General features: G+C 45.2%; 1 protein-coding gene across 2 annotated transcripts; it reads right to left on the bottom strand.

The window, feature by feature from the left end:
- Window positions 1-712: 712 nt before the first annotated feature.
- On the bottom strand, window positions 713-27,842 carry cckbra (cholecystokinin B receptor a). 2 transcript variants are annotated; one of them, XM_079185709.1, is made up of 5 exons: window positions 27,412-27,842; window positions 17,289-17,537; window positions 12,030-12,291; window positions 7,258-7,385; window positions 713-6,466 (listed from the first exon to the last, which is right to left on the bottom strand). In XM_079185709.1, exons 1-5 carry the CDS (start codon window positions 27,566-27,568, stop codon window positions 5,895-5,897), a joined length of 1,368 nt encoding a protein of 455 aa, XP_079041835.1. In that variant the 5' UTR covers window positions 27,569-27,842; the 3' UTR covers window positions 713-5,894. The 2 variants fall into 2 exon arrangements, with proteins under 2 accessions (XP_079041835.1, XP_079041836.1); XM_079185710.1 differs by lacking the exon at window positions 27,412-27,842 and adding an exon at window positions 19,109-26,702.
- Window positions 27,843-27,865: the final 23 nt, after the last annotated feature.

The following is a 27,865-nucleotide window of genomic DNA, read 5'->3' as shown; positions in this document are numbered from 1 at the left end:
AAGCCGGTAGTTTGCACTTGTTTGTCCCAAGTTTAGATGATATTGGTAGTTGTAAAAATGTCTATTGGGCCCATCAGTCTTAAAACACTCTTTTGAAATAACAGGATGAACTATGACACATTCTTTTAATGTGATTTTTAAAGTGTAAAAAAACCAAAACATCAATACATACGGTTTTGGAATTCCTCGTACCCGGTGCAGTTTATCATTACACCTGTACACAGCCGTCATTAATATTCAGGCGCCGTGGCGTGTTTCACCATGTGAAATATTTAAACCGCCTCGTGGGCTTCTGCAGCGCCTGGGAGACAAAAAAACAAACGTGCTTCTGTTTTTACACAAGTCCAGATCCTCGTCTCTGAAGGCTCGAAAAGAAAAAGTATTTTCTTTTTTTTTGGGTTCAAGACGACGTTCAGCCTCTTCCTCATCCCGATCCTGGATGAAACGCCAGTTTGAACTTCCCGAGGGCTTTGATTTAAAGTATTCTCTGTGGAAGCTGGCTGGCCATTGTTTATTTTATTATTCATCTGCCCTTTTTTCATGTTTTACTGCTGAATACCTTCAGTCCAGCCCTCCTCTGCCTAACATGTGAAAGCGCTTCAAAGGCAGATAGATACCCTTCATCATCCAGCAGATGTTACACCAAAAACCTGTTTTTTATTGAAGTAATCACACATGCTCTCACACACACAACATCAACACATAATCATGTTTTTTTCCCAACGTTTATTCTTTGTTAAATAGTGGACATTTGGCATGAAAAACACCGCACTTGTAGCCAGCAACCATGACCCGAACAAGACCGCGTCAGTATAACAACATCACGCTGGAGACACAGTGAAAGCAAAACATCACCAACATCAACAACCTCACACCGCAGACCTCTCACAGACGCGAGGTCCCGTTTGACGGACAAGTTACACATTTCATAACGCAGCACGAGCAGGCACCAGATGTGGCAAAATGTCCCAAAAAGAAAGAATCCAGCAGCCTCTGGAGACCGCTTCGGTAAACATGTAGCGCATGTGGACACGCGAAGGGGACGGACCTCCAACAATAAATATAAGATTTCATCACCTCGGCATTTCTCAAGTTGTTGACTCGTTCTGCTGCCACGTCAACACCCAAGGCGCTCCGCCAGAAGGTGTGAAGAAGCGAGACGTTTGAGCTGGAAGCGGAGAAGAGAAAGCTGCCGTACCAAAGACACGTCTTCTTTTCTTCCCCTTATCATAAGGCTGAACACGGAAAGATGAGACCGTTCCCATTAAGTACGTTTCACAGGTGCAAGACCTGCAGGCCCAAACACAACATATTTCATTCTGTGCCCGAGGTGAAGCTACAAAAAAAAAATATATATATATATATATATATCGCTCTTTGAAATTATGACTTATTCTGCAGAAGAGCAAAATTAAAAATCCAGCAGAGGCACATTTTACTCGCAGCCGCTCCCCCCAGGAAGCCATTATAAATAATTGCGAAACAACTTCTCGTAATTCACTTATGAGCGTTTTGTCAGTTTGCTTGCCGGCTGGAAAATCTCTGAACTCCCAGCAGTCAAATATTCAGCAACTAAGGAAAGCAACTTTTGTAAACTCAAGGTGAGCAGAGTTTCCTCAAAGTGTGTAATCTAAAACTAAAAGCAAAATCATAATGAGCCGCTTAAAGAGCACAAACTACATTCCCCATGAATCATCACATATACAAAGAGGCGCCCGTCTCACTGCCAGAGAAGTGACATTTCTGAAACATGACACTGCAGCTTGTGATTGTGCCGTCCTTTCTTACGGTCAAACATTGTGCAGAACTGAAGAGGTTTTGTTGTGTTTTCTTTTTCCTCCCTGTGTGCCGCCTGCAGCGCCTAATGGGATTCTTGTTGAGGGAGGTAGAGATAAGAGATAAACCGACTGTGCGCGCCGTCCCGTGCCTCCGTCTCATTTCACTTTCAATTTGCATCAGGCATTGTTCTCGGGAAAGGGTACGAATTGGATTTCTCACCCCTGCAGGGGCATTTTTACCTCGCTTTTTTGAGGAGTCTGTAAACTTTCTGTTATGGTAGAAATGTATTATTTCGGTAGCCGGAAATAGCTTTTTTGTTTCAGGAGATATTCCCTGATAATAGAGACGTGCTCCATATAGACTTAAAGACCTTTTTTGGCTTTTTTGCTGAGAATTGGACAAGATTATTGACGTTACAGCCAGCACAGCGTATCCAACAGTTCGTATGATATCTCACGGAAAGTTATTTTGTTCTTTTTCACGCGTCAAGCGATCACAAGCATCCTCGGTTTTTAGGCAACAAAACTGCTTGGTTAGGTTGAGGAAAAGATCGTGGTTTGGGTTAAAAATAAGTTCTGGAAGTTACAAATCAGTCGATGTTGGCCTCTGGTTTCACACCGGACACGAACAGCTGTCTCCTGGGTGAAAGTTTTTAGACCCATCTGTCCATAAACACCCTATATGGCCTTTGTTGCTCTCCATACCTAGCGCACAATTACGTGGATAACATTAAAATTGATTATGTGGGTTATATACACATTAAAAAGCTATACTACTACTTTTTGTAGCATAGCTTCTTGACTGTTAAAATATATGTTTTTAAATATCTGCCTACACCTCTGTATGAACCACAACTTGTCGTTGGTTTTTGAGGATTTGGTTTAAAGACTAAAATCATCTCACACTTAAAAATGAAACATGAGCAAATCCTGCAGTGAGGAAAATGAATTGCACTTGTTGAAGGTACGAAGCGTGCTGAGTAAAACTAGCTGAGACTGGGAGGTTCGCTCATTTTAATAATGCAGACATGAACTCGCTGGCCTGCTGAGGTGAATAGATAAACTCAAATTCAAAAACAGTTCATTTTCAAGAGCAAACATTTGCTTCTCTCGGAGCCTTTTACCATAATTAGTGAGCGAGGTTGCCTGTAAGTCGTTACCCTGACCATTCATAATGCCAATGAGCGGTGATTTATTTTGAGAAGTTGTAAATCTACAGGCCATAAAATAATACCAACGCCAGCTTTAAGAGGCTTATCTTCATTATTCCTACTCAGCTATGGTCATTTAACATACTTAAACTATAACCTATAGGTTCATAATGTACCAAAACATGCAAATTAATCCAAATTTAACTGGAGGGGAAAGTGCACAGACCAGGGAAATAAATCCGTACTAAATCCGCCAGGTTCTCCGGTGCGCCAAGCGCCGGCAAAGATATGGAAATCACTCACTGTTCTGCCTTAATTACAAAAGCATACACGGAGTAGAGGCCGCCAGACGAGGTGTGTACAAGTGAGGCTCTGCCAATCGTCCGTCTGCGACCCCCCCCGCCACCACTTGTGCCTGCAAATCTCAGCTGTCACCCACACGCTATTGCCATTCATGTATTCATACGCCTCTGCGCTGAAAAAAGAGGATTAAAAAGGCGGGGTGGGGGTGGGGGGGCTGGAGGCGATGCGAGGTCATGAAAAAGAGCAGCAAACTTGAAAGTGATAGGAAATGAAAGGACTTAGCTGTCGACATATCACCGCATGTTGCACAAAAGCATTGCATCACTCTGCTTAACACACGTCCAGATACGGTTGTGCTGTGGAGGCCAACTTTTTGAATTAGTCACTGCGACGATAGCCCGTCCATATTTCAAAATCTAATTGCCTGAGTTCATGAATGAAGTCGTGCATAATTTCCACAGTGATTCAGAATTGTCCTTTCATCAAAATACTATCTACTACTAGCTCATGAATCTACCAAGTCTGCCTTAACATGAATGTTTATGTATGATGCGGGGGATTTGGGGATTTTTCAAGCTTGGGTCTCATTCTCTTATCTCATTGGTCATGCTAACGTTTCACTTTCCACCTTTTGTTACAAAGTTTTTAATATAAATTTGATAATTTAAACGCTTGCCTCCGAACCAATGTTATCACATGAAATAACCCCTGGGATTAGCTAAGGTAGCGCGCTACTTCTGGGGCAACTTGGTCGCTAACGACACAGCTACCTGGTTATCTTCACACACTGGCTGGTTAATTTACGTTACACAGCTGTGCATGCGTGAGAAGTAGTTCTGAATGATTTGTTTACACCGTTGTCTTGTTTATTCAAACCGAAGTACACAACCGAGGAGCGAGAGAAGACCGTCCCTCTAAACAGCTAGCTTGGTTAGCCGGCTGGTCGCTCCCTAGCAGCATTAAGCTAAGCTAACCGACAGCTGGCTGTTGCTTCATATTCAGCGTAAAGACATTAGAGGGATGTCAATCTTCTCACCTAACTCTCAGCAAGAAAGCAAATAAAGCCCTATCCGCCTGTGATCTTAGTCAAGTGCAAATATGCCGTAATTTGAAGGACATTGAAAATTATAAATGAAAGTTTTGATGACATTTTGGGTGCAAATTTAGGAGGCTCATCTCACTAAACAGCATGGAAACCCATTCACAACCCATTCTTATTATTATTAAAATCCTTTTGTACTTGTTTTTGCCCGACAATGTTCCCTTTTATTGTAGCGATTCCTCGAGTGAAAGACTCTATTTAACTGGAGGTTGTTGTTGTTATTGTCAAAGAACTGAAGGGGCTCAGATGTGGCGTGTCAGCGGAGCCATTTGTCGACGGTTTTGCAGAGGCGAAGCCACGAGACGCTCCACCGCAGGAGAGGAGAGGGTTCCCGAGGAACACCTCATTAGTCTAAGCCTGGAAACGGGGTCTTTGTACTTAGGTAACGCTCAGAATAATTGGCAGCGCTGCAGAGAGAGAGAGAGCGAGAATAAAAGACACTGCAGAGATAATTGAGCAGAAAAGGTGAGTTTGACTAAAGCACTTTTCTGTGCCATTTGTGGCAGACTGGAGCAACCAGCGGGTGCAATCAGCCTTTAATAATCCCCATCCCGATGTTAATGTCTGCATCAGTATTCAACATACATCGGAGCAGTGGCGACCGGAGATTGAAGTTTCACGACCGAGGCTGTGCGATCCCAGTTTGTTATGCTGCCGGCTGGATCAACACAATAAAATTGCCTCTTTTTAAACACCAGGCTGTCTCATTTATGCGTTCCAAGGAATGAAGCTAGATTACAGTCCTCAGATGTTTATCGTCAAGATAAAGATGCACCTGCCTCAATCACAGAGCGCTGCCTCAAAAAGGTCAAACACATAAAGAAACAAGTGGGCAAAATTACCTGAATGAATGGATTCTGGTGATATTTGCAGAAAATATGCTGAACAAGAAGCGATGAAACATAACTCAATAAGAGTGAAACATTAAGCAAGAAGCTGGACTGACTCTGTTCCCTTCAATATTTTTTGGTGTAAATAGAATGCTATCCAAAGTTGCCCTGTGTAGCCTTCAATAGACGACTCAGAAGATGCCCTGAATGAGTGAAGATATAACGACATTAAACACAAAAGGAGCTGAAATCCATACTGATTCATTCCTGAGGTAATGAGTCCTCATTGCTCAACAGTATGTCTCCGTCAAAAATGTACCTTTGGCACAATAAGAACTTAAAGGCAGTATTTACAAGTACACAAGATTCATATTCCCAACGTAGTTTCTCACTAAAATGTCTCTCAGCCAGTGAACAAACCACCACGACAAACACAAAGCTACACAAAGAGCACAGGCACTTGATGTTTTCTTCAGGATGCAACAAAGCGGATGCTGCCAATTAAACAGAAAAATAAGAATGTCACCAAACGCCTCACATTCTGCAATCATGCACGCAGAATTTGAAGGCAACCTTTTCAAATGGCCTCATGAACGAGGGCAGGGACATTACTCGGCGCGTGACTCGTAGCATATTCAGATGAAGAAGATTGAAGAAAAACAAAACAGATGGTGGACACGGTGACCGCTGCCCCGGCAGACACCCGATTGCGACCAGCTCCGCCCGAGGCTCAGCAGGTGCCGGTGGTGCTGACGGTGGTGTAGTTGAACTTGGACATGGAGGTGGCCGTGGCCATGGAGGTGGCGGTGGCGCCGTCTTCGGCCCCCTCCTTCCTCCTGCACCAGCGACAGAATCGGTTGCGGAAGCAGCAGGCGAAGGTGGACAGCAGGGCCTTGCGGAAGCGCATGTTCATGAAGCAGTAGATGATGGGGTTGACGCAGGCCGAGGTGTAGCACAGCAGGTGGATGAAGGAGATGGGCGCTCCCGTGAGGGCTTTGGCGGCAGACTTCTGGTCGAAGGCCTTCCAGGTGTTGGCCGAGTACAGTGGCATCCAGCAGATGAAGAAGAGCGCCACGATCACCATCAGCATGTGGACGACCCGCTTCTTGGCCTGCAGCTTGGCCGCCGAGGTGTTGCTGCGGGCGCGCTCGCGCTCGGTCTTGGCCTGGGCGGCGGCGGCCGACGAGGCGGAGAGGGTGGGGAGCTCCACGCCGGAGGAGGGCTTTTTGGACACCTGGACGTAGCAACCGTCGTCGTCGTCATTGGATCCCGCGACAGCCCGTCCTACACCGTTCTTCTGGCCTGGGGAGGGTCGGAAAGTTTACAGTTGGTGAACTTCAACATGCTGTCAATGCCGAGCACTAAAGGATAAACGGCCAGCGTGAACAGGAGGTTTGATTACAAAATGCCAAGGTTGGAAGTTCATGATTTTCTTTCGCATCCCGAAGGAATAGAACACTATGTTCAGCAATAACAGCTGCTACCGAAGGCTATTGCAGATCGTCTCAACCTTGATGAATCACACACTAGACTCCATGGAAACAGGAGCCTCTCATGCACACAGTAACAGCAGCAGACCACAGCTATACCTGACAGATCTTTCCTTTTCTTTAGGAACTATACTGTAAAGCCTCGCAGGAATTCCAAACGCGCACGAAAAACAAGCAGAGTGGGTATTTTCCGACAACTGAGAAGAAGTCTATTTGTGTCTGTAACAGGTGCAGAACGTCTAGGTAGCAGCCAAATATGTCATTCTCTGCTTGAGGCAAAACAAACAAATCTCCCTCTCGCAGTCGTGCTGCATTATGTGTTTACTTGAGAATGTTGGTTTGTTTCTATTATAAAGTGCAAACATTAAAACACTTGAAAATGCATTCAAACAAACGTGTTTAATTGGAATTTTCATTCTGTCATGACTGGAGGTTGTCGTGTTTGACCAGACTTCTGAGAAAATCCCGCTGTAGCCTCTTTCTAATGAATTCCACACACGGGCCTATAAAATGTGCGATGGGTGTTTTCATCCTTGCTGTGGAATAAATCGATGTGAACAGAAAGTCTGCTGCAGTTTGGATTGAATTTATGATGGTTCTCACCAGTGGTCTCTCTGTTCTGGCCCCCCTCAAACTGCATGCCTCGGAAGAGCTCTCTGGAGATCAGACCGTAGGCTACAATCATCACCACTCCCGGGATGAAGAACAGAATGAACAGCAGCAGCACATACCTGAAAAACAGCCAGAGTGGAAAGACAAGAACAAAACACAGAGAGGGAGTTGAATCAGCCCTCAAAACCAACCGAACACAACAGATTTTCTAGCTACAGGCAGAAAAACTCGCTTGTGAATAGCGCAGGGTATTGTTCTAAAGAATAATGATACCAGTACCCTGAAAGTGATACAAATACCAAGAGAGTACTATTAGATCTGGGTAAAAAAGGATCGAATGCATGTATCATTTGACTGGAGAAGTTTCGATACTACTTGGTTCTGATCAGAACTGTTTCTTCATTGAAAGAAGAGCACGAAAGGCTTTTCTCGATGGAAAAGATGTTTTCGCTCCAACTGGCTTATAGGCAAGACTTTGATTGACTGACAGTTCATCCAATGCCACGTATTTTCTGAAAGTGCTTGCCCTTTTCCTAAACGTTTGCCAATGTCGGCTTCCCACATGGTTCTGTGTAACAAACCATCTGGCGGGTCAGGTTAACGACGCCCAGCCCTCCGTGTGAACTCGTGTGCTGGAGGCCCTGCAGATGGTTGACCCCTCCCAACGGGCCTCTCTCCACCCGCGGTGCCTGGCGAGCACTACTGCAGCATCCCGGGCCAGTTCTGCAGCTTCTCCCTGCAGGCTATCAGGCTGCTCTCTGCACTTGCTCCACCTCCTTTTGGGCTGTTTTTGTTTACTACACGCAAATACTTACAGCTAGGACCAGTTGGACCAGTCAAACACTTCAACACTACTTTCTTTTAGAAGGTAAACCATCTTGTTTAACCAAGGAAAGGCTTTCAACACAACCTCATCAAAGTGCCTTGACATATTGACAGTGTCCACAGTAGCTATATATACGATACGCGGTAGACATGGCTGTATGTAACGCACATAGATTTAAGTGGATGTAGTCGCAGTGATGTCGCTCATCGGTTGGTGGACATTTCCATCATCCAGCAATGTCTCGGTAGCGACCTGTCAATCACAAGGTAGCCCCGCCCTAAAGAATATCCTGCTTCATCGTTTTATTGGGACCATAATTTACTAAATGAACATCATTGAAGAAGACTAGAGACTGAGACCATGAACTCATGTTTACAATGTTTACTGAGGCAATAAATCAAGAGAGAAGTCATTTTCTCATAGACTTCTATACAACCAGACGTGTTTGACTAATGGACAACCCTCTGCTGTCCATTAGAAATAATACGTTTATGGCACTAACGCACTGGCTTCACTTTTCACAACCTGATGACACAACAGACAGAAATGTTGTTTTTCAAAAGACATTTCTGAAATTACCTTTTGCCAAGTAAGCTTTATTAAATATGCTGTTAACACCGCATGCTGCTCCAGGCTGTGTACTCGGCTGTTGTCTGATCATAAATGTTCCATTTTCCTGGCACAGAAGAATAATGATCACGGCTCTCTCTCTCTCTTTAGTGCCTGGATTGATGGCACCTCAAAGAAAAAGCAGTGAACTGAGTAAGTTGTAAAGAAACTGAGGAAAATAGGGAATTTATCAACAGAGCCGCTGATACCGCTCTGCAAATTCTATACGAGACCTGCAACACTGGTCTGCTTTCTTATGAAAGGATAAACTCTATCAGCGGATCAAATGGATAAAACCTTAACATGAGTTGGCCTAGAAAGGGTAACCCGTGAATAAATGAGATAAAGAAACTGCAGGTGTCACTTTGATCGTAATAAATCTTTCCCGTCTGCAGACACATCTCCCTTTTGATTCGTCATAATCACAGAATAACCTTCTGGACCACGCGGCGCACATCAGTCAGCACATGAAAGTGACGGCACAGAGGAAGTCTCATTCATTCTCTGATATTCTAATGTCTTCTCAGGCAGCCCTCTGAACTCAGCCTCTCTCTTTAGCCTGTCATTTACAAAAAGCAAAGGGGGCTTTAGCCTCTCATCAGCTGTTTGATACTGTGGAAGATCCGTTTGGACAAAAGCTGTAAGGAAGTGAGCATGTAGAAGTGCGGGAACGTCGGAAAAAAGAATCGGGTCGTATCTGTGCTGGTTTTGCCTCGAGGGGGAAACCCAGATGGACCGCACGATGAATATTCATATGTAGCATCTTTCTTTTCACTGCTCCAACATCACCTGAAAGCTACATGATTAACAACCAGGAAAGGTGTGTTTGGTTCCTATTCATTACCTAGGAAAGCCATATGCACGTGCTACACATTTAACGACTAAGAATAAACCCAGCCTGTGATCGAGAGGTGTGGAAATTGTCTACTTTTGCAGCGTTCTGATGAAATCTTAGTTTTAAGCCACACTAGCAGCATTGCTCGATGGATAGCAATGTCAGTCAGTCCAACCATTTTTGGACAGGCATTCATGGTCCACAGAGGATGAACCCTGCTGATTTTAGTGATCCTTTGACTTGGATGTATTTTGCTGTGAAGTCACCCATCGATTTATGGACTGGCGCTTTGAAGCCTTGAGTTCGGCTTTTTGGCCGTCGCCATCTTGTTTGCATCCAGAAGTGACACGAGATTGTGTTGCAAAGTACAACCGAACGCTGATTAAGACATTTTTTGGCAACCAAAAAGGTTATTGGTTGTTTCTGTTCCCCTCAGGATGAATTGTTAGAACTCTGGTGGTCCCGACTTTTACGCTAGCACCACTAAAGATGCAAACACAGCATTATCTAAAGTATTGTTAAGCACAGGGCTGCAACTAAGAATTATTTTAGTAATCAAGTATTCTACTGATTATTCAATCGAGCAATCAGATAAAAGATACCGTTGCTTTATTCAGGCGTAGAGTAAATATAAAAAAGAGCAAACATTTCTGTTGCTTAAATTGCATACAAGAATATTATCCATCAAAACAAAACCCATTTAGTGCATTTAAGTGCCGTGTTAAATTCAGGGTTTTAAGGTACCAGACCAGACCACCATCCCGAAAAATGATTTATTTATAGTTGTAATGATGTACAATAAGCTGCCTAACGTCCGTGTTAGGAAGTTAAATGGGTCATAAGTCCCTCTCCAATTTCTGTTTGATTTAGCTGTGAAAGGAAAACTCTTTAGGAAAACATGGCTGTTTTAGAGCATCCTTATTTCTTCATCTTAAATGCTCATATTAAAAGTTTTGGGGCTGCTTTGCCTCAATGAATGTGATTATTCATCCCTCCGGCGTAGCTCTTTATTAAGACTAAATTGTCATTCACACTATGCATAATAATAATTACAAGAATCGAAAATCATTACATTCATCTTTGACGTGACAGGATTGGTTCATTAACCACTTTATGCACTTTAGTGTCATCATCTCAGACTATGAACGCTTCACTAACTCCAAGCACGGCTTCATTAGGAGCCATGTTCGCAGAGCGAGCAGATGGAAAAGGTGATCTCTCCTTTTTAACCCCTCACCCCGGTGGACTTTAAAAGACGGTCCCGATGGGGGCGAAGACGAAGCGGGGGATTAAAACTTGAAAGGTCTGCGTACTTAGTGACACATCTGGACTCTTGACATCAGAGCCTGGACTTTCTTCTTCCTCCTCCTCACCGAGCAGACTAATTAACTGGTCTCCCACTGCCTCGTCTCTTCCCAGAGAAGCTTTACAGTTTGACAGACGGACCGAGAAAAAGAGCGCGCTCGACCACAAAAGGCTGTCAAGTAGGGAGATGTCCGAGGTTCTGCCGTGTTCAACTTCTCTTTCATTTTAATTGCGCCGTCCTGCAGGACCTTAAGTTGCTTACGGACAGATCTGTGGAAATCCTTGAGTAGCATATGGCACTTTAACTTATCTTCTCCTCGGCAGCGTATCCATGTACTTGGGGTGCTTTTTAGCAACGAAGCATGTATTGGTCCTCAGAGGGCATGCAGATGGATGGATCCACCAATCCAGACTGTATAGCATCAATAATAGATTTTCTTTCTAGGAGCTTTATTATTAGAGTACAGTCTTTCTTTTTGGTCCCACCGCTGCTATGCTAGCAAATGAATCCATTACATACGGTCTCCAATTATGCCTTAACAGGAGCTGCTTGGTCAGCTTTGTCCATCTTAAAAAACTGTCCCCCCCCCCCCCCCCTCTAATGATTTCATCCATTTTTCAGACACCACCTTTCACAGCTTCAGCCCAGGGGTTCAAGTCTTAAACGACAAGAACTCAAGAGCCGTCTCTTCATCATTAGCGAGACTTTTTATCCGTCTCGTATGTCTAACTGGGCAGGTATGCAGTGTGTGGAAGTCAGTAGATCCATTTTTACAGCACCACAAAATGTATAAAGTCAAACATACAATATTTCAGAAAGCATGTTTGAAATGTGCTCCGCTGAGAACATGAAATTTGAGCTAGATTACCAAAATGACCAAATCCGCATGCAATCAATTTTCTAACTGCGAGCAATCAGTGGAAAGGGTCTGATTGCACGGCTCACAAAATGAAGCGACTTTCTGCTCAATAATGCATATAGATTACACAATTACACCGCATGTAAATCAGAGTGTCTCCACAGTGGAACCACAGCCATGCAGACTTTATTCAATTCACTAACTCACTCCGTCTATTCATCTGTCACCTCTGTTATTAAGGAGCACGTCCACCAAATTACCGTCGTGCATGTCTTTATGCAAGTTTTCACATGTTTGGTGAGCTGGTGAACGAGCCACCAGTGCTTACCAGGCCTGCTCCGCTTCCCTGCTGGGCCAGCCCAGGCGACACTTGTGGCCCACGGTGCCGTTGGCCTTTGGGAACGACGTGGTGAAGCTGAACACCGGGTAGGGCACCATGATCATCAGCGACACCAGCCAGGTGGCGGCGATGACGCGGTAGGCGTGGGATCGGGTCTGCCACGCGCGGGACTTCAGCGGGTTACAGATGGCGCTGTACCTCTCGATGGCGATGGCCACGAGGCTGAAGGTGGAGATGCTGACGGCGATCCCTGCAGGAGAGAAAAAGACCACAAGAAGACCGTTTGAGAGTCTGGTCTGCTTGTCCGTTCGGCACTTTTGTCCCAGGCAAGATATATCAGCACTTGGGATGCTTATTTGCTTTCTTGCAGAGAGTTGGACGAGTAGATCAATAGTACTCTCATGTCAATAAAGCTGCAGCCCCGAGGTTGCTATCTCAGCATAAAAACTGGAAGAACTAAATCTGCACGTATTGTCCGGTTCCCCCTCAACACTGTTGTCTTTGTCAGCACGTTGAGAGGCAATAGAAATGCCCCAAATCCTGTATGAAACCAGTACCCAGCAATCTGAACTATTTGCTTTATAACAATTGTAATAGCTGATGAGCTGCTGAAACATGCGCAGCGTTTAATTATTAATTATCATTATTATAATGCTAGTTATGCCCAGTTCGCTTTCGGCGCTATAAAATCATTGGTCGAATAAAGCCCCAACACATCCACCACCATGGCAATCAGACTACAAAGGCGTAGAGATATTTCTGTTTAAACATAACATCCATCTTTGATTGTCTCGGTCAACGGTCTATTGGGTCCGACGCGGGTTGAACTCCTTCTGAGACAATCCAAGGGCAAGTTGTATTTGCATGCATTGATCTGCATAATCAGCAGAGGGCGAGCCTTTTATCCGAGGGTGAGACGGGGTGAGACGGGGTGAGACGGGGTGAGACGGGGTGAGGCAGAAAGCATTAATGCGTGTCACTGGAAATATTAACCACGCTGATCCTCTTGTTGCTACGAGAAGCAACAACATTTTAATCCCCCGTCTGTTGTTGCTTCGCCACGGAAGAAAGTGTCCCGACGAAGCCGTCGCGTTGGATTATCATTCAAGGGAAGGAAGTCGTTCTGCAATCTACAGGAACCATATTACTGCAGGTGTTTGAGTGGGGGACTGCTCTCTGACTGAACAATGTCTCCTTTCCAGCATCAGCCTCTGGCGACGGTCTCTCCTGCCAACCGCTGATAAAGTTCCTTTCTATTGTGATAAGCTCTATCAGAAGCTAAAAGATTAGGGATTTAAGGTATATTGTCGACCGTAAAATTTGAAACTTAGAGAAGAAAGAGCTGTGGGGGCGTCTGGTTGTGGGGGTTTGATCCGGAGTGTGATAGAGCGGCGATGGGATGAAGCCATTCTCCTGCTGACAGAACAAAGGAGCTGACTGGTCGGGATACTCCAGAACAAAGAGAACATCATTATTACAGAAAGACGTCTGTATGCCTTTTATGCTCCGCCAGCAGTCGGAACGAGACTGCATTATTTAAAGCATTTCGGCTCATTGAGAGGGGGGGTCATTTTTTGTGATTGCTGCTACACCGACATGAAACCTGACAGGATACTACATCAAACCAAAACCTCTGGGTTTATTGGCTCAGAGTGGGTTATTCAACACGTGAGGCGAAGATACTGCGAGAGATGAAAGATGTCAGTTTGTAAAAAAAGCAGTTTGCATCAAAAATATGACATGAATTAGATTCACTTTCTGAAGTTATCTTTAATCCCTGATGGACATTCATGTGAAGATAAATGACAGAAATAGACCTGGCTTTGACGAGACTGTCCATCCATCTTTGTGTTTCAGCACTCTGGACAGTGACACACACACACACACACTAACTTCCTGTTGATATCCCCAAACCAGGCCACGATTATCCACCAAATAGAAGTTATGTATTAATGTGCTCAGAAAATCAGGGTGGCTCGTTAGCCGGCTAGAGTTTCTATTTTTGTCAGAGAGCCTTCGCCGTCTATAGGCTGCTGGTGTGAGGCTTGATTGACAGGCGACCACTGTACACCGACTAGAAAACCAGCCACCTCCGGCTCCGGGCTAAGCAGAAGGAGGTGGGTGGCACAGTCAACCGATGCAGATCTGTACAGTGCACCGGCACTGTAAGAGTCTCGCACAATAAGTCTCTCACACCCACACATCTCTTTCAAGTGCGAAGCACAGACACAGACCAAATCACACACACACGAGGGCGAGGCGGGGGGGTTCTGTTGTTGATGCTTGAAGGCGGTCATGCCCAGCCAAAGCGCCGGCTTACACTGATTGCTAAAAACGTGGGACACGGCAAGGTAGGAAGGAACAATAAAAAATAACGAGTAGAAGATGAAAAAGAAGGTGAATTATTTATACCGCACTTTTGTAAAGTGCTTTACAAAGCAAACAGACGCACAGCAGGATTAAAAGACTTATGGAATTATGGAGAGTAAAAAACAACTGGCGGTAAAATGCAGATCAAACGCGAAAGAAAATATATATTCAAGGCCTTTGCATAGAAAGTTCAAAAGGAATCGTGTGACATGTTTGGGAAATGTACTTGTTTTCTTGCAGAGGGTTGGACGAGATGATCAATAATACTTTCATGTCTGGTAAATGTAAAGTTTCTGCTAGCTTAGCTTAGCATAAAAACATAAAAATCATTGGCTCGTTCTTGTCAGAACACGCGTTCGTAGGCAACGTTTCAGTGCGTGGAAAACACGAGGATGAGCCCCGCCAGAGGGAGAGCCACAGGACTTCATCATGAGTTTTCAAACCCTACACTTATAAAGACTGATAGCTGGGAGGTCGTTCACATTCAAACTGAAAGGAAGTGCACTTCCAGGTGATGTACGGCGCCGACAACCCGGTAATTTGAATTAATGACGCAGCAGAAAGTGCGCAGACCGCTCAAAGACTAGCGCGCTTCTTGTCTAACAATCGGTTTGTATTGCTGGCAGGGAGGGGGCGGAGCAAACGCTGACATCATCAGCATTGACGGAGCAATTTGTTCGGCCTCTGAAGAAGCGTTATGACACAGGAAACCATGAAACCTTCAGCCACTTTAGAACAGACTCTCATATTAATACTGTACTGCATTAAGGAGACACAGCGAATATCATTTCACATGTCATGTTCCAACACCATGAAATAAAACAGCCGGCTCCTCAATATAAGCTTCCATTACGTGCACACTTGGCAGTATGGAGACAGCTAATGTTGGAGGATAGGAGGTTCTGGACAAGGTGCAGCCAAGTTAATTACCAGCCAAGTAACCGACTAAACGCTGCCATTTTTCCTCCCTTTGCGCCGTATCTTCCCGTCTCGGGGGAGGAAGCTCTAATCCCTTTTTTCTTGTTCATTAAACACGAGTCGGGGCCGATGCTCGCAGTTTGATAACTGGCTTTTCGGCAGATAAAGCTGTGAAGCTCTGATTCGAGAGGTCTGCCAGCACACCTCCACCCCGCGGGGGGGGGGGGATTTACATTCCTTCAGCTGAAACTATGTTCACCGTCGGCTCACACCTATTTCGCTCTGTTGAAAGTTGCCCGAAAAGAATCCTAAAGGCTTTTACAAATGAATGTTTAATAGGTGCCAGACGCGCTCGCAGCCAGTTTTGTAAAAGTCTGCTGGAAGCGACGACAAAACCCAAACTCGACTACATTATGCAAGCAGCTCCTCGGGGGGGGGGGGGGGGGCGGGGTGAGCTGGTAAGTATGTTAGTAATTGCATCATATGACCGGCAACGACAAACGCAAACATGGACGCATAAATGTGATGGAAGACTGCACACGCACACGTCCAGATTATTACAACATCGATCTCATAACTGCCACGGAAACAGTACGGGGGCCATGACTCACGCTCATCGAGCGCGGGGGCGGAGAGGAGGACGGATGGATGGAGGGTAGCGGGTGAACGGGAGGACGGACGGTGTATCGCATGTCTTAATGGCCGCGCGCTAACAGATGAGTTTGCCGCGCAATCAATGGGGTGAGGACGGTCACAGTGAGCCTGCGTATTGATCGGTTCTGGCTGATGGAGGGCCGTCCTCATGGGAGGGTCAGGTTAGGGGGGGCTTAAGATGGATGTGGGTGTTTACATGCACATGTTGGTATTTGTATTTGTCAGTATTTCTATGATTGTTACATGGAGGAGCTGGGACTACTTCTACTTATTTGACAGTGTAGACATGTGGGAGAGACGTGCCACAAAGGTCCAAAGGCCGGAATCCTTAGTGGTTGTACGGCGTGCGCTGGAACCGGCTCTCCGGACTACAAACACCAGAAAGTGTTTTAAAGTTAAAAGTTAGAAATTCTAATATTCAGATGCGGAAGAAGAACACAGTCGACTTTGGGGAAACTCGTAAAAACGCTGACTGAAGAGAATATAGAATAACAAGCAACACACAGAGGGACTTGCATCATTATTGAGACTCTTCCAGCTCGTATCAGCTCCAACAGAAAGGGGGAGGGAGGGGAGGGAGGGAGGGGGGTTCTTCTTCTTTAAGGCTGCCCGCCTGCTAACATTGCAACTCTCTCGTTCTAATTGACAGTCAGCAAGCTCACCAGCTCTGAGGACTTTGTTTCCCCTCCATCAGTAACTCTCAATTGAAAGGAATGGTGTCCTGGGAACTAAGTGCCAAAGGGAAGGGGGAGTGTGTGTGTGTGTGGGGGGGGGGGTGAACGGAGCAATAAACCGAACACGCTGAAGAAGCTCGGGGAGCTAGGTGATTGACCAGCTGTTAGCGGTTAGCTCCCAAGCTCCATCAACCGACCCAGAGACCCAGCTCTCAGAGCCGCATATTTAAATCTGGACCTTTTAGGTCATGGTGGGGCTGCAGCATCATCGAGCCCCCCCCCCCCCCAGTCACTGAATGACCTGCTCATTGTTATGTAGAATTAGATTCATTTGATCCCCGCCTTTTGCTCCTGACAAATGTGACTCCATGAATGATTTTGGAAATAATGGCCCACTCAAATTAGCATTTCATTTGAATATTAAATGGATAAGAAATAACCTCTAGCCTGGACCTTTCTAAAAGTCAACAAAATCCACCCACAAGCACCTGTGAAGCGCACTAATTAACACGTTATCTGTACAAAAAGCAAAGTGTGTTACAGGGATCGTGTGCAGTGACTTCCTGTTTCCAGTCTTTATGTGAAGCTAAGCAGCTGCTGTCCTTAGCAGGGGGAAAAAGCCCGTCCTCACCCATGAAGTAGGAGACGGCCTTGCACATGGCGCCCCCGAAGATGAAGTCCTCCAGGATGTTGGGGATGAGCGTGAAGGGCATGCAGAAGACGGCCATCATGACGTCGCTGACCGCCAGCGACAGCAGGAAGGAGTTGGTGACGGTCCGCATGCGCTTGTTCAGCACCAGGACCACGACGATGAGCAGGTTGCCGAAGACGCTGAGCAGGAAGATGAGGATGTAGAGCAGGATGCGGAACGAGTCCATCTCTGTGACAGAGAGAGAGAGAGGACATCATTTATTCTGCTATATAACTCCGCTGATCAATTAAAGGAAGGAAGCATAGTTTCAGAAGTGAATTACAAAGCTTTGAATTAATGGGACATGCCGAGTGAACGTTGTCTGCCTTCTAAAACAGAAAATACAGAACTTGATTCATCAAAACCTCAGTGTTCCAGTTCCTTGTTGTCATGAGACAACAAAACTAATGAATGGAACTGGGAACAGTCATGAAAGTAATTAAATGAACTGCGTGGTTGTGAAAAGACTTCGGCTAGATTGACAAAAACAAACTTTCGGTTTTAAAAAAAACAACTTTTTTCCTCATTTGTGTGCAGAAGTCGGTGCTTTTTCTTGTCTTCACTCCAGCAGCCCACGTATTCAATGACACAAGAAATGACAAAATAAGACTGAACATAACATCAATACACGGAGGGAACAGGCTGTATTCAGGCTGTTTACCTGGGGAAGGAGAATCCGGGCACATAAGACAACAAAGTCTATTACAAGACAGAATAACAGTCTTTTCCCGCCCCTGTGAGCCAAATTCTAATTAGATTAATACTACTGAGAGAAACGATGACGACAAACAACAAGCGTGCGCTCTAAAACATCTCTGAAACGAAGTATTAAAGGGTCTTCCTCTCTCGTCTCAGCGCCGCCACATGGCTGAGCATCGGAGAGAGCAGGACGGAGATTTGGGAACGCTCTGTGACGTGCTACGTATTAGTTAGCTATACTTCCGCGCGCCTTCTATTAGATATATGTATATTAAAAGACAAAAAGTTTTTTAATCAATAAAAAATACAAGTTCTTTATTTTTATTTTAAAATTTACTTTTATCAGTCCCTTTTAATCACAAGTGTGGTCCATCAAATGAACAGAGGCTCTCCGTCCGAGACGGACTGTGATTGACCCAGGATCTTTCGGAGTGTCTGCGTGCACTCTGACTCGGATCCTCGGCAGCGAGGGGCAGAATCCACGTCTGCCCTCAGGGTGAACACGGATCAACGGGGCTCTTGTCCCGAGGTCCGGTCTCCCCCGGTGAGTGGCCCCTGGGCCGGAAGTGGTCGGCTAGAAGGAGGAGGGGGGACGGCGCCCCTTTTTTCTTTACCTCTATGTTATTCCACTCAACTGGCTTTAAGTTTTAGCGTTGGCCTCTTGTTCTGGACTGATTTGTTAAAGAAAATCCCCGACGGGATGTCGCTTTCCCCACAAAGTAATAAATCACCAATATGACCCTTTTAACCTTTGGGCAAAGTTATTTGATCTCGCCAGTTTAATTACCTTAAGTGAACAAGGAGTAGCTACCTGGTCTACGATCAACTTCTCAATTTCAATCTCAACAGTCAACTGTACTTTTAGAAATCCTTAATAATTTTCCCGGTGCTCATAAAGGAGAAGCTGTTCTTAATTTATTACCACCTGGATTTAGAGCCCAACAGATATTAAGCTCGTGCAGGTTATCCTACGGATCTCTTCCTCCTTTTTAGAAACAGATGTATGTGGTGTGTGCTAAAGGAGCAATCAGTCGTGTAGCCGTGCATGGATCCTTGCTTACCTGCAGGGGCTGGTCTCGTCCCCGAGGGGGTGTCCCCTCTCCCGGAGGCCGGAGATCACCGATGGACAGGGAAAAGAATCTTTGACGAAGCGCTACAAGTTTACTTATTTATTTTCTGCCAATTACAAGTTTCCTATTTAGGTCCCAATGCATACAAAAATGATAACCAATAAGGTAAAGAACAAAATTGAAAAGACTGAAAAACCGCTAACACTCAGTGAGACACGGAGTTTACAAAAAGTCCTGTGAACAACCAAGGCTTATGCCTTCAAAAGACTATACGTCTTTCCTCCCGACTAATGCCTCGAACATTTAAAAATTGAGATTTTTTATACTCTCAAGCGGGGGATCTGCTGTCCCCCTCCTTTCTATCTTAGGGCAAGATCCTCTTTTTGGCAGGTGCCTCGTGACAGCTGTCTTGTGATTTGACGTATGCTTCAACTTGAACTTGCACTTGGTCTGAACCCCGACTTCCTCTTTTCTTTGTAATTAGGTCACAGGACTTCTTGCCTCCCCCCTTGCTCCCTCGTGATAGCTTCTGCACAAACGTAGGTTTAACAGTGCTCAGGGTATGACATTAATCCATCTCACTCATCACAGATCAAGGAAGGACAACATCATACAACATATTATCAGTCATAATACAACTCATAATACAAAATCATAATACAAAATCATAATACAAAATCATAATATCGTTTGTTGCCCAGCCTATGATTAAAATAATCGAGTATTCTTAATATACGTACTCTTTTGCCTATTTTAGGCCTGTTCCCTTAATGGGTACGGGCTTTACATGTTTTCTAAGCCTCTATGGATGTACCATTTAATCATCCTAAATCTTGATCAAGCAATCCTAACACAGTGATCCTTTTTGATATGTGTCATGCTTGTGGGTGTGTGTGTGTGTGTGGGTGGGTGTATATGTGCTGAGTGTGAGTTTGTCAGTTGGTGTGTGTGTGTGTGTGAGTGTACATGTGCTGAGTGTGAGTTTGTCAGTGGGTGTGTGTGTGTGTGATCGGCCCCCCTGATAAGAGGAACTTGAACTTGGCCATGGGGCCCAGCCTATGTGTCAGAGGATCTTCTCCCTCAAACCCGACATTGTCAGCAAAACACAAGAACCAATCTCTGTCCGTTCTTACATTATTCTTACATTAAGCAGAACTAGATTCGCCCCAGATTTGCTTAGTGTCTGTTTTTTCGGAGGCACCTTCTTACGAAACCCTCAAGGGTCAAACCCCGAGGCCTTCAGTTACTTATTTTGTTTTTAATAGTTTTTCTTTTACTGTTTTCTACTAAGCAGCCAGTATGGTGTCTTTAATACCACACGGCCCTGGCATTCCGGGGAGAAGCTACTCCCAAATTCGCAGATACTTCATCTCCTTCAACACCCTCTCTTGCGAATTGTGAGTCTCTTCCCCCGGCAATCCATAGGCCTCAAATAAATTGAATCCAAAATCAACCATCGTCATCACTATCCGGGCTCATTCGCTAACTCTCCTAACAGCTCCCTTCACTCACACCGGCCTGTCACAGCGAGTCTGTGCCAGAGTGAGAGTCACCGGCGGCACACGGCCGGGGCCTGATTGAGTCCTCCGATTAAAGGCGGCGACGTGAGAGAAGGCCGAAGGTCAGCAGACAGAGCGACATGCGTCACCTCAGAGGCACAAACGCAGTCTTCATTAGGGCTGAGCGGTGTGGAGGAAAATCTAATCTCACGCTATCTTGACCAAATGCCCTCTATGTGGATATTGTGAGGGAGGGTTGGCCACACCGCAGCTCTATTTCATACTTTTGTACACTACGTGTTTTGCAGCTACAGCCTTACTTGATCCGATATGACTAGTAGCTTATGGCGGCTAACGTTAGCTAACATTAGCATACTTCGGATACATATTGCTGTGTAACTGACGTCATAGTCAGTGTGGTCACTTTATGGCTCTTTGCATCCTGTGCTACTGTAAAGCTAACGCTTAGCATTTTCATCGTCTCGCTTTAAGGCGTGTGAACATTTAGACGGGTATATACTTTATTAATATCACATGCATTATCAACAGTATTGCTTATAGTGATGCTAGTTACATACAACTGCAGTGTTTTGCTGTTTCCTTCTGTTCTGCAGTAAGGAGCATCCTCATTCATTCGTTGAGATTGTGATTTAGTTTCTGAATGAATTGCTCCTACTGTCCTGTGTACCTTAACCTCCATTGGTGTTGGGGCATCGCTGGCCCAGTTACAGAACTGTTGACTCGTGTGGCATTGTGCTGTATAAATAAAATATGAGCTGTTTTAAACACCCTTCTCTGTGCGCTGCACCAAACATTACCTGGCCCAGTATTTTACCTGTCTAGTTGCATTTATCGGACAATCTGCAGAGGAACTACGGCTAAAGATAAAAGTATCTGAGGGATTTGAACAGGAAGCATGTTAATCACCTCTGCCATCTGAGAGACCTGGTCGCTCCGCCCTGCAAATATGAATTATTCTTTTGATCACAAAATGCTCTGACGGCTCCGATAACGGTTTCCTCAGCCGGGGATTGACGTCGCGGTCAAGTTAATGGGAGAGAGTTTTAACACACGCGGTAGAGATCTGCCTAATCAGCGCTCACTGAGCGGGGTGAGCCCACACACACACACACACACACACACACACACACACACTGGCTCAGCGGCTTCTATTGAGTTAGATCGGGAGCGATCCAGCTGAGTGAAAATGGAATTATCTATTCATTGGGCACCGGCGGTACGTCGGGCTCAGGGGAGCCGGCTGCAGAACAATTTACTTCGGTTCCTTTGACTTCCTCAAGCGTGACAGCTGCGTTCAAATACATCTATAAATACATCGCAGATTTTTTTAAAAATGCCCCCGAAATGCCCCCGTGCCACAGTTGTCAAAGTGGAACATTATGGGCGTGTCCCGGGGCTGGGTTACGTTAGGCCTGTTTATTGAACCTAATAAGGATCCTGATTAAGAGGATCCCTGAGACAGGGATCCATCTTGAGAAGGGATCACACCAGGTACGATGCAAAATCGAGGAAAGGCGCTTCCCTACGTCCTACCCCCTACTTCCTTGCTGCCTTGCTCTGACCACACCCATCGTCTTCATTTTGACCCGCACCTGTGAAGCTGCGTGAGCGGCAAGTCCGGCGCGGTCGCGTTGACAATCTGTCCACAGACAGAAGAAGTCACAACCGCCTCCGTGCTGGTTCCTCGATGACTCACGCCGGTAATAATGAACAGTAATAATGTCAGACGCCACAACCCTGAACTCTCCTTTTAATCACGGCCTCGCCATGAGGTGGTGTTTCGTACCCGAGGCGCTATGAGATGATGAAATGCTAAGAGACGACTGTCGGCTCCTCGCACATCTGATTTGTCTTCCTAATTACAAGCGAGCAGAACGCATTCATTGGAAATGAAACTGTGAAGCAGCAGACATGAATCAGGAAATTAGTCCTGTTCTTCTGGGAGTCGGCAACTGATTCGCTTTTCTCAAGTATATTTACTTTCAAACTTGTATTAACGTGTCGTTGATCAATACCTGGACTGTTTCTTTCAGCAATAAATGCGCCACAAATATCCGGCACTTCTTCATACTGCATGCTGTGGTTTCCCATCTTCCTCTGGAGCATGTGCATGTCTACGAGCACTAAGAATTACCACAGGCATCATTTACTTAAAGGCACCATGTGGAGAATGACAACCAGTCACTGTAGACATAACTCTGTGTCCCAGGAAACACCACCGTGTGTCTTTTAAGCTACAGATATGAATAAAACTCATTCGTGCAAACACACGATCACCAGAATATTAGAGGAATCACTCTAACATAATGACATTTCCAATTCTACAGTACAACTCTGTTGAGACGTTTCCAGTTTGTCCTTAAAGCGATAAACATCCTAAAATTACATTTTCATTCTTAGTAGTCGCTCTTTTTTTCTAATCAAGAGACAAACAAATCTATCACTGGTTGACGTTTCTGTAGCCTCATAAAACATTTTCCCATATCAAGGACGATATAATATCCCGGTGACAGCAGAGAAATGGAAATAAGATGATCCTCATAAATACCTTCAATACAGTAACTTGTGTTTTCATATTTGGTTTACCTGCACTCCCACTCTGCAGCTTCAGCTCACAGCGATCAACTCGTCTGTGCACCTTTCCCTTTTACGGTGTTTATCACGTCTGAGTGTTTTGAAATGTAATCTTTTTTTTCTTCTTTCCGAGCACAAGGACCTGCTGGTTATTACATATAAACATCTGTTTCCTTATAACCATGTACGGTTGTGTTTTGGAGTCATTTCATTCTTAACAAGTAAACACTCCAAACATAAACATGCTCATGAACGTTTCCCCAGACTGGAAGGTTGCTCCTGGTACCAGATTTGTGTCCGCATTGCCGATTCATCTCTTTCTCACGTCACTGAGGCGCTCCCTGGCTTTAATCCTCAAAGATAGGGATTGCTTTTTCAGTCTAATCACAGAGGGGTAGCCCCACCACCGAATACCAAGACGGATATCACCTTGAGTCAGGTATGCGGATTCCTTTTTAGGCCGAAAACATCAAACTCAATCTTTGGGCTCGGAGACAATCTGGCTGGTTGCAGATTGGAACCGTCAGCCCTCTTCGGAGCGAACACGCATTACTGGGTCTTAAAAGAAGCGGTGACAAGTAAATCCATTGACAAAAGCAATCAAGCGCCTCGTGCTCCGCATCTGTATCGCATTCTATCACTCTAATGAGGTTCAGTTACTGTTAGTCAGCACAGTTAAACTCAATTAGCCTTTCCATGAGAGGATAGTATTGACCGCTCTCTACCGGGACATTTCTGGACATCTGGGGCGGAGTTTGTTTGTAGCGCGCGCGAACGAGCTCAGCACATCTTAGATTACCCACGAGGCCTCGCCAGATATGCACTTTCACTTCGGAACGCCATTAATTCCTCCCGATATCTGCCTCATTACCATATTGTAAGATACCAAAGAGAATATTTAAAGTTGAAAGCACAAGTGGAGAACGGGTACGGCGGACAGCGCAGTAGGTGTGAGCGCACGTCTATTTAAAGTCGAGCGTTCAGCAGCGTTACCGCACTGCAGTCGACAAACTGAGTAAATCCCTGTCCACGCTGCTGCCTCTCCAATGCCTCCACAGTGTAATTAAGAGAGTGTTGTAATCACCACTACAACACTCATTAAAGGAAGGGAAATCAGCTATTCCGACCCTAACTTGTTGGAACTTGATTAAATGGGAGTTTCCTCATTTGCCTCGATAGAGCCTCATTTGAACACCTCGTCGCCGGGTATTACCGCAGCTGTATATCTTGAGGGATTTATTTATGGAATTAAACATTCAGCTGAGGTGGTCGCCATGTGATTCCCATAAATCACTGTGTAAACAAAGACAGCGGTGAGGCGTGTTCCCAAAGGGAGCACCATGCAGTGAACATTACTAATTGGACTTCTTCCGGACTACAGAGACCTCAAACTTAGTGAGGTTCAGACTTTACAGAAGAACAATCAATCAGAAGTTAGTTTGTATATTTCAGGATCATTGAAGTTGCACAGGAGGCGGAGAGCCCTGTGAAGCAGAGGAGGACTCAAGTCACGTGACTTGAACCCGAGTCAAACTCGAGTCACAACTTTGAAGACTTTATATTGGATTTGACAAAGTAAAAAAGACTCGACCTGGACTTTAACACCAATAACTAGTGACTTCATTGACTCGTGACTTGATTCTTTTGACTTGAAAATACTTGATGACTTCCCTTCAAAGATTAAAACGTATTGTATTTAAAAGGTTTACTACCAATCAATTTAATTCTTGAATTAACGTCCCAGCAAGTCGATATTTTTATCCCCAGATGCTTTTTTATGATTAAGTTGCACTTGTTTTAATAAATAAATACAAATTTTAAAAAGCATTCAGGATTTTTGTAAATGTAATGTGTTAGTATTCTGTTGTTAAAATGGCATTACATTTGGTGAAGAGCACATTTTGACTTGTTTAGAATTCAAAACTCAAAGTTTAGGAGGTGAGACTTGCCTCTCTTGAGTGGGGTGTTGACTTGGGACTCGTCAGTCTTGACTTGGGAATTGCTTTTCTTTACTAGAATCTGGACTTGGGACTGGACTTGGCACTAGTCAGTGTTGACTTGGTACTTGCCTGTCTTGTCTAGTGTCTTAACTTGGGACATGGCTTGTGACTTGTCAGTCTTTGACTAAGGACTTGAGCGCAAAGACTTGTGACTTGAAAACAAACCCTCTCTCCCTCCACCTCTGCTATAAATCTGTCACATGACGGCGGATTAACCGACGGTGAAATTGGTCCTCCATCATATGGAGTCTGTGATAACCCATAAACCTGCAGCCCTGCCTGCCACCAATCCTCTGCTAGCAGCGAGCTCAAAGGGCCGTCGTGCAGAGGCAGGCCATTAATATTAAAACGGCCGAGGACGTCTTTATTATTTGTGCTGTCTGCTCTACAGACAACACTCTACACCCTCTCATAGTCTGCAATAACTGTACTGTTTTTATTGAGTGAATGAGATAAATATCTAACGTCTTTACTGAATGTACGCCAACAAGAGGCAGCAGCTCATCATCGTCGGAGGGGAGGACATATTTCTGCCTCACCAGGTCGCTTCAAATGTCACCGATTATTTGATCTAATTCCCGTGATCATGTTATGACAGTCTACATCACCGTGTACACACCCAGCTGGAAGAAGCTAATCTCCTATACGAGACGACTCGCCGTAGATATTACAAACTCCTGAGGCGTCCCTCCACTATTACTGTGCACACAGTATATGCCTTCTCTGGACTAACAAGAGCCCCAGGGCTGCAGGAGTCTGCAGTCTGTGTGTCCTGTAACTACAGACCTCAAAGGATATCATGCATTTACATTGTAGGAGGGGTCACCTGTGTTTTTGTTGACGTCTCTGCATATTGGCGCCATCAAAAGTTAGCAGGATCAGCTATTACCGACTCCTCTTTGCGATGCACCCGAGTTTAAAATGTCACGATTCTCCGGCTAGTTAAGTAGGAGCGCCTTTTTTTCTCTCTGATTACCGAGCGATTATTCGTGGCGGTTGTTTGAAATGTGATGAGCCGATTTCAGAGTTGTGTAAGTGGACGATAAAGGTCTAAACTCCAGCCGTTAGTCAGGAAGTCTTTGCAGCCTTTTGTAAAGACGAGGGTTCAAATATTGAGAGCGACTGATGAAGTGCGTTTAGTCTCATGACGGGTTTGTCACCCCGGAGCTTTCGGGCCGAGGACGAGAGCAGACAGGAGGCTCCCTCGGCCTGAAGGGAGAACGGGTAAAAATCATCATCAAACAGCGGAGCACGCTCCACTCCGGCTCGGTTCTACGGTTGAGCCCGATGTGCCTCCTGTATAAGGTCAATAAAAGTAATGCAGCACAGAAGGCGGGAACGCCTGTGAATAATTTAGTGGGGGAAGATTTTTTTCTAAAATTTTCTGCAGCAGCAGCGCTGGGGGGGAATAAAAAAATCAAAGAACCCTCGCCCACGTTCAGACCTCAATCAACCCATATTTTCCACATGGTGTCCCGATAGGAGACGAAGGGCCTTATCTTCCTCGGTTGTGTTGGGGGGGGGGGGGGGGGGGTAATCTCCTCAATGTGCAGTCAGCAGTTTGAGAATTATACACAAGAAAAATCAACATTCAAGATTAAAACAGCTTCTCTCACACACACACACACACACACGCATCGATGCAGAGTGAAGTATAGTATAATTGGTCTGCTCGGTGATGGATTGCACACAATGAGGCTGAGGAACTTGATTTAAACTCCTCAATGCACCCTTCTTTTTTTTTTACTGTTTTGCAGGCAGGGAGTATGAAATACAGGAGGATCTGTCGTTTGTGTTGCAAACGTAATATTTGTGATGAAATGACCTTCGGGTCTGCTGATTACAGTTGATTACAGATTACAGTCATAGGTGGCTGTTTTGTAATTGGAAGCAAACAAAATTATCAATCGGAAAAATAAAAGCATCCTTTCAACCAAGGGGTTTGAGCTTTAATTTTGTAGGGCATATTTACAGATATGCACTTGTTTCCTTTTTTGTGTCCTAGTATCAACACACTATTTGTACAATATAATTACGACACAGTTTGGGGCCAGATTTTGTCTTTTTCTTTTTTTTTTTTGGCCTGATGGAAGCACTTCCATCTGAAGCATGAATACAGTTTCACAGCTCAGCTTGGGTGATTCATGAGCGACAGCTCGGCGTAAGGAGGAGAGGATGAGGAGAGGAGGATGAATCCTACCTTTGCCTCCTCTGGCTGGTCTAGGGAGGACGGATCCGTTCTGGCAGCTGACATTATAGTCGCCAACTTCCACGCTGAGGTTCCCCCGCTCCGCACAGCCCGCCGTCACCACCTCCACCACCGCGCTCCAGTTCGCCGCCCGCAGAGGCAGAGCCATCCTCCCTCGTGCGACAGGACGCGTGTCAGAAGTACTGTTTAGCGTGCACCCTGCGCGCGCTGTTCGACACCGGAGCCGGCGCTGGAATCAATTAGCCACCGTCGCGTTTATCTTCATAACAGGCGTCGTGGAACTTGGAGAAACTGGAGTTTGCTAATTTGAAAAAAAAATAAAAAAACAAACAGCGGTGGAATAACCGGACCGTGAGAAGTTAATCAGCGCGCAGTCGCGAGGGGAACACCCCGTGAAGTGAAGCGCAGCGCGCACAGCACCAAACTGTGAAGGAATGAAGCTGCG

This window comes from Pholis gunnellus, assembly GCF_910591455.1.
Source record: "Pholis gunnellus genome assembly, chromosome: 24".
Lineage (NCBI taxonomy): Eukaryota > Metazoa > Chordata > Actinopteri > Perciformes > Pholidae > Pholis > Pholis gunnellus.
The sequence above is the reverse complement of the archived record's forward strand: the minus strand, read 5'-3'. Positions and strand labels throughout refer to the sequence as shown.

Coding starts and splice junctions, on each gene's coding strand:
- cckbra (XM_079185709.1), bottom strand. CDS start 27,568: ATGGCTCTGCCTCTGCGGGCGGCGAACTGGAGCGCGGTGGTGGAGGTG. Junction 7,386..12,029: donor AGGGAAGCGGAGCAGGCCTG/GTAAGCACTGGT, acceptor GCTGTTTTTCAG/GTATGTGCTGCTGCTGTTCA. Junction 6,467..7,257: donor CCAGAACAGAGAGACCACTG/GTGAGAACCATC, acceptor GACCCTCCCCAG/GCCAGAAGAACGGTGTAGGA.